Source organism: Scardinius erythrophthalmus (genome assembly GCF_964197995.2).
Source record: "Scardinius erythrophthalmus genome assembly, chromosome: 7".
Classification (NCBI taxonomy): domain Eukaryota; kingdom Metazoa; phylum Chordata; class Actinopteri; order Cypriniformes; family Leuciscidae; genus Scardinius; species Scardinius erythrophthalmus.
Window position 1 is genome coordinate 19,599,212 of NC_138227.1, and position 12,241 is coordinate 19,611,452.

Here is a 12,241-nt window from a genome sequence, read left to right on the forward strand (position 1 = left end):
ACAACGTCAATTAAAAAGCTTGAGAACAATATTTCACGTAATGCTACATTTACCTCAGAAAAGCTATTCTTAAATCATGTCCATATACTCATAAGTCAGCTAGAATTTTTTTATCTAAAAACTCTAGAGAGGAGCATTTTGATAAATATATGCACTATATTTCATATTCATTGTTATTTTACTCAACCTGTACTTCAATATTTGATGTTTGAATAAATCTGTCATGTTTTTATGATAGCCACCATTTAAATATTTATATTTAAAAAAAAAACACGTAGAAAGTCATAAAAAATGTATAATCATGACGTTGTTATTATAAAAAACATCCTTATGTGTAATTTCAATGCAATTAGCCTACAAATCCGTTAATTTAAACATTACTATAAATTTTAATATTATAGTAATGTCGAAATTGTATTGCGTTGCAAGCTTATGAATAGAAAACAAATCAAATCGAATCATGATGTTTGCTTCAATGCCCAGCCCTAGCTACAGTTACTGACTAATCCAGATGATTCAGACTCCAATAAATATAATTATATTGAAATTAATTGTTGGGGGGGGATTTTCAAAATTGAAAATTTTGTTTCAAAGAAGAGAAAAAAAAAGGTAAATAATGACAATATTTTTTTTATGCACTTTTCCTTCAACACCTGTGAGTGCCACATACCCTGTGACTATACTATGAACATGAATATTTCCCTGGTGGAAAAAAAAAACACACACACAGCTGAAACCAGTCTAAGCTTGTTGACAGGTCTTAGCTTGTTTAACATGGATGTAGCTGGTTTAAGCAGGTCAGGCTGGTCTCCCAGCCTGGCCTAGCTAGTGTTCAGCTGGTGAGTCTGCTAGTCTCCCAGCCTGACCAGCTAAGACCAGCCTGACCATATTAAACAACCTCGAAAACCGGCCTGCTAAACGAGACATGACCAGGCTGGAAGACCAGCTAACACCAGCCAACTGCTTAGGCTGGTTTTTAGCAGGTTTTTTGGGTTGTTGTTTTTTTTGCAGGGCTTTTTGTTGTCACAGCACATTGTTTGTCATTAAATCGAGCTGCTAGCGTTCATTAGCATTAACATTATAACCGATCGAAGTGTGAGGTGTGGTCAGACTCATTCTTAACCTACACTGGACCACGATTTGTACTTTTGTATGCTGCATGGTCTGCACAGACAGTAACAAGATGTAATTGAGAAGAATAATGGTTTTCCACTTCATGTCATTAACTAGCGAGACTGTAATAGCTAGCTTGTGTCTGCAATTGTGTCTAATTTTCTGCTGAGCCCCAGATACGGGCTATGGAGGGGAATAATGATAAGTTTTTTAATGAGCGCAGAGGTCTTTTGCAGATTCAAACACACTGTCTTTTTAACCAATGACGTCTACCCAAGCCGGTCCACAGTCATGAGTTGTGTAAGAGTGTGAGTGTATGTGGTACCCACCTCTCAATGATGTCAGCGATCACACAGGCAAACATCTGGAGACCCTCGGGCAACTGCAAGGCCACTGCATGTCAAAGACAGAGAGTCCAGTCAGTGCAATATAATACAATATAGGGCTGAACAATTTGGAGAAAAAAAATCTAATTGCGAAAAAAATATATTTAAACAAATAAAATAAAAAAAAATAAAAAAATAAGTGTGTGTGTACTGTGCAAACGTCTTAGGCACACAAATATTTTCACCCCCAAAAAAGTTAAACCAGTTTTATATATTTTGCGGTAGTGTGCCAGTTGGCAATATTTGTTTACATTTCCAAACATTCTTTTTGCCATTAATTGCAATAATCCAGAGAGATTTTTTGTATGCACAAGAAATATTTGACAATAGCCGGGAAGCTCCACACGGAGATCTGATCTCACCATCGAGTCCATCTGGGATTACATGAAGAAACAAAAAAAACCAAGACAGACTAAATCCAGAAGAACTGTGGCAACGTCTTCAAGACGCTTGAAGAAACTTCCTGCAGGCAGCCTATGACTATAAATCAATAGAGAGGTCTAAGGATTTATTATAAAATATATTATTATGATACAAATCTGAGATTTTTTATTTTTTTTTGTCAAGAGGTATGCAAAATAAAAAAGTCCAAGTTTTTAATATGAAATATGAGCCTCTTAATTCACATCCACTGTGGAAAAAACAAACAAACTCCTGTACACTGGAGAAAAACATATGGATTATCATATACATTTCTTTAGATAGAAGTATATTTTTTTCCTATTTTTTACCCAAAATAGGATGGAGTGAGCATTACTGAGCACTTAACACACGTCTGTTTCATTCATACTGGAAGCCAGAGGGCGCCCTCATGCAAACTCCACATATGCCTCACAGAAGTAATATAACTTATGACATTCTAGGTCAGAAACCCATAATGTGGACAAAGGCATCAAGCTATGGCTGTATCTGAATAAAAATAAGATAGAAATGCTTTGATTAAACAGGCAATAAACACACGACGGCCGCAATATATGGTGTATAGGAGTTCTTCAAGCCTTCTCAGGTATTTTCATAATTAATTATATTATTATATGATATTTATATGCAATGTTCATCAACATATCCTTTATCATTGTATACTGTAAAATAATATAATATACTACTACTATCTGTCTCATTCTATGATAAGAAGCCACATCAGCTCACAAAAGGATGCTATCGAACTAATACAAGAACAAACATTTACCAATACAGCCACCAATACAACAAGCATCCCTATTATAATCTGCATTCTGTCAAATTTAATCTAAAAAAGGGTGTCTGTGAAGTGTGAACTTTAAGTTCGACAGATGTCACTCACTCAAGTGAGTATGAGACATTAAAACAAATAAAATATTTGTCGAGATAAAAACGCAATACCTTACCTTCTGTTCAGCAGTTAATAATGATTTTATGTGTACTAAGCTATATCACAAGAAACATCTGAGAGCACTACAGCAACTAATTATTTAAGGAAACAAAAGTAAAATACTTTAGACAGGGTTGTCAACTCTCACGCATGTGGTGCGAGACATGCAGTTGGCCGCGGTCTCACACTTTCACAATGTCAAAACACAAAAGTCATGCCTCATTATAAGCAACCAGTTTCAATCATGAAATGCAGCCAATAAATTGTACAGATAAATTAATTGGTTCAAAGAAACAGAGCACTGGCTATTTCTGTCTGGCACATTGCTAAGATTGAACACAAACCTAAAAATTTGCATGGTCTCAGTGGAAAAACATTGTTCTGCTTATTGCTGCACTGGTACATAATGAAATTCTGGAACATTTGTATTATTACTGTGTTGTTTTCTTCACTGAATTATTATTTTAATTATTTCATACAAGTAGTACTATCTATAATATAATACAATTAATAATGTAATATAATTAATTATATAATAAATAATACAATACAATATAATATAAAATAATTAGGTGCATGTTCTGAGATAAGTGGTGGTCAGGTAAATGTATAAGCACACATTCAAGATACACTGCATATAAATCACTCTAAGCAGCTGGCAAAGTTGGCATGAAGCATAAATGCAAAGTTGGCGCCGATTCAGACAAGCTAACCATTTTAACAGCTGCAATAACTTGCTTGTCACACTAAATTTACACCATACCTAAAAACAGTGACAAAGATACCCTTTATATTTATCGAGAGAACTCAACACAGTGCAAAAAAAAAAAAAAAAGCTGTCACTTAGGGTGGAAATACATGTAAATATAAAAGCTGAGTGGTATACCATTGTTGGACCCATTACAATGTCTTAAAGGGATAGTTCACCCAAAAATTTAAATTAGCCCATGATTTACTCACCCTCAAGCCACCCTAGGTGTATATGACACTCTTCTTTCAGACGAATACAATCAGAGTTATATTAAAAATGTCCTGGCTCTTCCAAGATTTATAATGGCAGTGAATGGCCATTTCTGTTTTGAAGTCCATCAAAGCGCATCTATCCATCATAAAAGTGCTCCACACATCTCCGGGGGGTTAATGAAGGCCTTCTGAAGAGGAGCCATGGGTTTGTGTAAGGAAAATACCAATATTTGCCTCCGTTCAGAAGAGGGCAGATCCTTTACATGAGCTTCGGATACAATAAAAAAAACATGCGAATCTCACTCATTCAAAATCTCAGAAATAACCAGAAGAGGTTGCAACTTTTAGACTGCACCTGGATGTTTCTGAATGGTTAGTGGATACATTTATGTAGTTGTGGTGGAGTTACATTGATTCATCTGTTTCTGGCGGATTTCCGTTGAAAATTGCTCTCTTGTCTCATCTGAGGCTGAGACTATGTTCTGTGCTTGTCTGTGCAGCCAATGAAAGAACAGTTTGCATGCTTTTTCGTGCAGATTAAGGGGCGGTAATATTATAAAAAGATCCCCTTACTACGTCAGAACTAAGGGGAGCGAAATCTGATCGGCTTATTTTTCGACCTGCTTGCAGAGAAAGGCTTACCAAAACAAAGTTACTGAGTTGACATTTTCACGTGTTCTGGGTTGGTAGATGCACTTAAACACGGAAATAGTCCGATTTTCATGGTATGTCCCCTTTAATATAACTGAAAGAAGAATGTCATATACACGATGGCTTCAGGGTGAGTAAATCATGGGCTAATTTTAATTTTTGGGTGAACTATCTTACTCTTTAAACTAAGAAAAATCAAATCAATACATCATCCCTTATTGAGGGCACTGACCTGTAGACACTGTCATACAAAGCATATCTGCACTGTTAAATTCAATTAAATGATAATAATTCAATAAGTGACTACATATTACTAAAACATGCAAAGCTGTTAACTTCAACATATTAATAGTGATGGAAATCTAAACATATTACTTTACAAAATTAAAACACATGACCACATAATACTCTATATGCCCAATTTTGGAGATATCTTATCTTGCATAAAATCACTTTTCTAAGAAGGTGACGAATTAACTTTATAATTAATATAGAAAAATACCTAAAACAACAGTTAAAATGAGATCAGCCTATTCTAGCACGTCTAAGGAGATCATATTCTCGTTCTGTGCTTTTTTCCTGAAATCATTGTATTATCGACTCTTACAATTATGTGGTTGATGAACTTCACAACATTAGATGTGTATTTTTTTTTCTTCTTCAATGGACGCCAGCATCATGCGTAGATATGCTGCCCTGTTGTCCTGGAAACAGACTCATGCCCTAAAATTGGATCTGTTACATGTACTATACAGACTAACAAATGAACAGTGAAATAAAGTAAGAGCGAAATTCAATTATCACCATTGTTCATGTCTATCAGTTCATATTGATGCCATACAAGTGTGACCTATCCAGCTAGGAGCCTTTCCTGTCAGTCAATAAATGAGAATGAAACATACCACAATTTCTACTCCATCTCACCTCATCTAAATCTTCAACTTCTGACTCTGCTACACTAAATATATGATATTTTAAATCAAGTCAATATTGATTTATTGATGAATATTTTCATCATTTTACAATTACAAATGCCATATTTCTGGCCTCTAAGAACTGAAATACATAGTGGCCTACAGTCAGCAGAGTAGTCTTCTGTATGAATTATTAAAATATGCTGCATGACTGCAGTAAAATCAATTACAACCATAATCATTGCATCAAAACATGGCATTCCGTCCAGCGCGAGAGAGTTTCTGGCCAGTTTGACATCTGATATATGTACAGTTGTAATCGAAATTATTCAACCCCCATTGCAAATCAGGATTATTGGCAATATTTACAGACTTTCAGCTGTTTGCAATGAACAAATCAAACAAAAGTAATTGAAATTGCACAACACAACAAATGTTTAAAGGGTTAGTTCACCCAAAAATGAAAATTCTGTCAGTAATTACTCACCCTCATGTTGTTCCAACCGCGTAAGACCTTCGTTCATCTTCGGAACACAAATTAAGATATTTTTGTTGAAATCTGAGCCATGTCTGAATCCTCCATAGGCTTCTATGTGACCGAAACTTGCTGGCCCAGAAAAGTTATTAAAGAGATCGTTAATATAGTCCAAGTGACTCCAGTGGCTCAATCTTAAGTTTATAAAGCGACGAAAATACTTTTTGTGCGCAAAAACAAACAAAAATAACGACTTTATTCCACTATTCATTTCCTTCTCTCTCGACCTCTAGTTGGTTCGCGTAGTGTTTTTGCGCAGCGCGTCTGTGTACACGTCACCACGTAGGCTCACTATTGGCCGACGCCGGTCATGTGTGTGATGCGTGATGACGTGCAACACAGACGCGCAGCGCAAAAACACTACGAGGCCCAGAGAGAAGGAAATGAATAGTGGAATAAATTCGTTATTTTTGTTTGTTTTTGCGCACAAAAAGTATTCTCGTCGCTTGATATACTTAAGATTGAGCCACTGGAGTCACTTGGACTATATTAACGATCTCTTTAATAACTTTTCTGGGCCAGCAAGTTTCGGTCACATAGCAGCCTATGGAGGAGTGAGACATGGCTCAGATTTCATCAAAAATATCTTAATTTGTGTTCCGAAGATGAACGAAGGTCTTATGCGGTTGGAACAACATGAGGGTGAGTAATTACTGACAGAATTTTCATTTTTGGGTGAACTAACCCTTTAAAGTGGTTAAAGTGGCCAAATTCAAGTGAAAATATATTTTCATTTTCTGTTAAGCTGCTTTGAAACAATATGTATTGTGAAAAGCACTATACAAATAACAGTGAATTGAATTGACTTAGTAGAAATTTTTTTCCTGTCATGATCTTCTGCAAATGAGATGTATAACCAGACAACAGCTTCTGGCAGCCTTTCTGAGGAATCTTAGCCTATTCCTCATGAGCAATGTCCTCCAGTTTAGTAATATTCTTGGGTTTGTGTGCTGCAACCGCCTTTCTTCAAATTCCACCAAATTTCCAATGGGCTTCAAGTCAGGTGACTGTGATGGCCACTGTAGAATCTTCCAGGACTTCTTCTGCAACCAAGCCTTGGTGGAATTTGACGTATGGCTTGGGATCATTAGCCGACCACTGTCGGGTCAAAAATGGGCGTGCTAGTGCGTGCCAGGGCCAGTCGTGTTTCCACTGTCACTTCCGGGGCTTGATCGGGCCTCATCAGGGCTTCCTCGGGGCCAACAGCCAGGGTTTTCTGGCCTGCCGAATACCTTGGTCCAAAGCGGGCCAGCTTGGGCTAGAGGAGTGGTTACGAACAGAGAATGAGTTTACCTAAGTCAGAAGACGGCAGCGCCGGATGACTTCATATACCAGCTAACATCAGCATTGGAGACTTTTAAAATAATTTACCTCAAAACTCACTTCATGTTTGAATGCCTTCTGTTTGTGATCCGATGTGGATTCTGATCACCGTATAAGGTAGAAATATTTATATGTGATGCAAGACTATGCACGCTAACCATTACCATAGTAAACATGGTAAATATGAATGCTTGAAGGCCATCACAATCATGTTTTTATTTTATCTGTCAGTAGCCTATGTCTCGTCTCTTTTTATACCGGACTATCATAAAATAAAGCAACTTTTTTTTTCAGGAGCTTCCTCTCTTTCTCTGACTGAAAATTCTGTAAATGTAGCTTACTGGGAGAGATTGCTAAAGCTCCTCAGGTCATATTTTTGGTGGCACTTATATCATTAGAATTATCCTTATTTCTAAATGTGATGTAAATATGTTCTGTAACTACCAAAAAAACAGAAACAGACACGACTGAATAAGTAAGTCTGTCCTCTTTCTTTTTTGAAATAGACCTAGCGATAAGCCACTTTATTTCTGTGTGGATAATGTGCAATTTTGACAAAAATGTATTCATTATGATCAATGTATTACTTTTTATCGTAAACCGTAGCCGCTTTCCGACCGGAGGAACCTTTTCACAGTTCCTAGAACTATTGGCTAAAGTACCCGGATGTTGGTGTGTTCGCACCGCAGGAGCTAGGAACGATTTTAGTTCTTGGAAATCCATTTGGAGGAACTAATTTAGGTCCTACTTCAGAGTAGGGTCTAAACCAGCACTATAGGAACTACCCGTGACGTTAGTGTACGCTGATTGACCGAACGCACGCGTAACACCAGCACCCGCCATTTTTAAAACAGCTAGAATGTAAACACACAGATTATAGCCTATATATTTACTCCATAAACTAACTATACAAACATGGAAAACAGTGATAGATGGGTCTCTAAACCTTTATGCTAAAGAGAAAATCCAACACAACTTTGAGGAGACCAAGCCAAACATGATTATGTATTTCTGCCCAGGTAGCAACACTGGACATCAACCACACGGCATAGGCTAATAACCTTTTTTCATATACTGTCTACTTTTTATAACAGTTCTATCTAATAACATATTAAACAGTACTGTTAGACAGATCGCTAACTAATAAACACAGAGAATGCGATCATTGTTTGCTCTGGCGTTCTCAGCACCGCCAAAATAAAGGTCCGTCGCGCCGTCAAAATAAAAGTCACTGTGCTTGCGTCACTCCCTTACCCCTCCTACCAGTTCCTATGGCCACTTGGCCAGTGCGAACGCAAACAGCAAAACCGAGTTTGGGGGAGAGTAGTTCTTAGAACTGTTTAGAAGTGGACAGTTCCTAGAACTAAGTTCCTGTAACTACTTGGTCGGAAAGCGGCTATTGATTCCTGGGTTTTAAATATTCAAGTAAACAACAAAAATGCCAGAAACATTTTTGTTTTGCGATCACGCTGTTTCCAGTGATTTCTTTCTGATTCGTTTTCTGATAAAACTTCTATTTGTTGGTGACGGGCCATGCCGGGCTAAAAGCCCCGGGTCTGTAGCACTTGAACAACGTTGGTTTGTGTAACGTTGTTCAAGAGGCGTGTTACGGGCATGTTTTAGTGAAGCGCTGCAGAGCTTCTGGCCCGACAGTGGAAACGCAGTGTGTTTTGGGCTCAGTGCTACAGGCCCGGGGCTTTTAGCCCGGCATAGCCCGTTTAAAGCCCTGGCTCGCACTGGGCCGTCAGTGGAAACGCGACTATTGTCCTGTTGGAAGGTCCAATGACGCCCAAGCTTCAGCTTCCTCACTGACAGCATGAATGATACTTCAATGAATCAATTTTGCCTTCCACATGCTGCAGGTTTCCAGTGCCAGAGGATACAAATCAGCCTCTTTTCAGCATATGCTTCATTCTTCTTCCTCCAGACATACCGCTGATCCATAGGGCCGGAAAGTTCCAGTTTTGTTTCATCGCTCCAGAACAGAATCCCAAAACTTCTGTGGCTTATTTTTATGATTTTGAGCAAATTGGAGCCGACTTTTCTTGTCCTTTTGGGTTAGTAGTAGAGCCCGACCGATATGGATTATTGGGCGCCGATGCCGATACCGATAAAAAAAAGCCAGATACCGATATATCGGCCGATATTATTTATGTGTATATTATATACAGTAGCAATATTATTTATGTGTATTATACAGTAAGTTTGGACACACTTTCCAATTGGTGTGTACAAACTTTTGATGGGTAATATATATAGAATACACAGTAAACAGAATAAATATATAAACGTTTTGCAATGATAACTCAAATGTGGTGATTAAATTGTGTGACAAAGATATGTAATGGAGGCAGGGTGAATGATAGAATGAGAATTTGAGCTGTAACCAAACTAGTTTGCATTGTATTTTATATTATATTATATTCTAAATACTGTTGCATAATCTTCACTAATGACTTTGTCTTTTAATTTAGTCACGTTATTTAAAACATAACTTGTATCAATAAATATATCAAAAGTGTCACTGACAAAACCTTATCTTCTATTTTTAATCTTAATTTCTCTAATATCTACCAGTGGAGGAAGAATCTTTTTAGTAAAGTAAAATTAATAATATCATAATGAAAACGTTTATAATTACATATGTACAGTAGTTTTATACTATTTTAAATAAGTAGTAAGCAAAATGTACTAAACGTGAAACTAGGCTATAGGGCTGGACCCGAATATTCGAATATTCGCTCAGTGGGTTGGTATTCAATTTGAAAATTTGACATTCGATTTTTTTTTTTTTTTTCACATCTTGGATCCCCCGCGAAACGGTTCTCATTCGCGCTTGAATAAGGCCGGCGACACACTGACTGCGTGGCATGGCCGTTTTTATTTCGGCTCCCATGTTAACAGGTTGGAGTTTGCACACTGCCTGCGTGACACGCGTCTCTCAGGCGCGGCTCGAGCCACGCGGAAAACGCGTCCATGCTAGAAATAGAACCGACGCGCAAGTGTTCCAGCAACGGGAGTGTTCTCTGGCTGGAGAGCAGAACAGCGGAGTTTGTATGGACGAAGTGCATGTCTGAGCTTGTGTTTTGGATTAAGCTGTGTTGCTTTGACATTGTGGAAAATAGAATAATAGAAACAAAATGTATTAGCCTTTTTACCCGTTATTATCAATCTAAATTAATTTCGTTTTTCTTTATTTAAATTTCGTTTTTCTTTATTTAAATTTCGTTTATCTTTATTTAAATTTCGTTTTTTCTTTATTTAAATTTCGTTTTTTCTTTATTTAAATTTCGTTTTTCTTTATTTAAATTTAGTTTTTCTTTATTTAAATTTCGTTTAATTTCTTTATTTAAATTTAGTTTTTCTTTATTTAAATTTCGTTTTTCTTTATTTAAATCTACCCTTTACTGTGTCAGTAATATATATATTACTATATCGGTATATCGGTCGGGCTCTAGTTAGTAGTGGTGTACGTCTTGGAGTTCTGGCATGCGTTTAGTACGTGCCTTACTGTGCAAGCTGAAACATCAGTGCCTGTTGCCACCAAGTCTTGTTACAGGTCTTTTGAAGTCACTCAAGTGTTTTTCTGAACCTGCCTTCTCAGAAATCTGGTTGCAGACGTTGATAGCTTCCTTTTTCTACCGCATCCAGGTAGTGTAACCACTGTTCCTTTAACTTTGAACTTGCAAACTATGGTTCCAACGGAACATTTAGTGCCTTCGCCATCTGTTTGAATCGTGTTCCTATTTTGTAAAGGGCGATGATATCTTCTATCTTCTTCTCTTTTTGGACCATTCTTTTGACTTAACCATATTTCTAACATGCCATCAAATGTGACTCAACAAACCAAGCAAGTTCAGATATTTCATGTGTTCTAGCTCAAGCCCACCTGGTGTAACTAATGAAGCCCTTGATTAGTTGAAACATTTGTTATGTTGAGCCATTTCAATTACTTTGACAGATGAAAATCTGTACATTTTGCCAATAAACCTGATTTGCAATGGGGGTAGAATAATTTAATTACAACTTTATATAATATTGATACAGTGAGGAAAATAAGTATTTGAACACCCTGCTATTTTGCAAGTTCTCCCACTTAGAAATCATGGAGGGGTCTGAAATTGTCATCGTAGGTGCATGTCCACTGTGAGAGACATAAAAAAAAAAAAAAAATCCAGAAATCACAATGTATGATTTTTTAACTATTTATTTGTATGATACAGCTGCAAATAAGTATTTGAACACCTGAGAAAATCAATGTTAATATTTGGTACACTAGCCTTTGTTTGCAATTACAGAGGTCAAACGTTTCCTATAGTTTTTCGCCAGGTTTGCACACACTGCAGGAGGGATTTTGGCCCACTCCTCCACACAGATCTTCTCTAGATCAGTCAGGTTTCTGGGCTGTCGCTGAGAAACACGTAGTTTGAGCTCCCTCCAAAGATTCTCTATTGGGTTTAGGTCTGGAGACTGGCTAGGCCACGCCAGAACCTTGATATGCTTCTTACAGAGCCACTCCTTGGTTATCCTGGCTGTGTGCTTCTGGTCATTGTCATGTTGGAAGACCCAGCCTCGACCCATCTTCAATGCTCTAACTGAGGGAAGGAGGTTGTTCCCCAAAATCTTGCAATACATGGCCCCGGTCATCCTCTCCTTAATACAGTGCAGTCGCCCTGTCCCATGTGCAGAAAAACACCCCCAAAGCATGATGCTACCACCCCCATGCTTCACAGTAGGGATGGTGTTCTTGTGATGGTACTCATCATTCTTCTTCCTCCAAACACGTTTAGTGGAATTATGACCAAAAAGTTCTATTTTGGTCTCATCTGGCCACATGACTTTCTCCCATGACTCCTCTGGATCATCCAAATGGTCATTGGCAAAATTAAGACAGGCCTTGACATGTGTTGGTTTAAGCAGGGGAACCTTCCGTGCCATGCATGATTTCAAACCATGACGTCTTAGTGTATTACCAACAGTAACATTGGAAACAGTGGTCCCAGCT

General features: G+C 37.6%; 1 protein-coding gene across 2 annotated transcripts in view; it reads right to left on the reverse strand.

Annotated features, from left to right (window-relative positions):
* Nucleotides 1-12,241, reverse strand: part of dph1 (diphthamide biosynthesis 1) — a 114,409-nt gene that overhangs the window by 87,228 nt on the left and 14,940 nt on the right. For both annotated transcript variants that reach the window (XM_081371277.1, XM_081371278.1), the window contains exon 3: nucleotides 1,443-1,506. In XM_081371277.1, coding sequence (XP_081227403.1) covers nucleotides 1,443-1,506 — 64 coding nt within the window. The remainder of the gene's footprint in view (nucleotides 1-1,442; nucleotides 1,507-12,241) is intronic.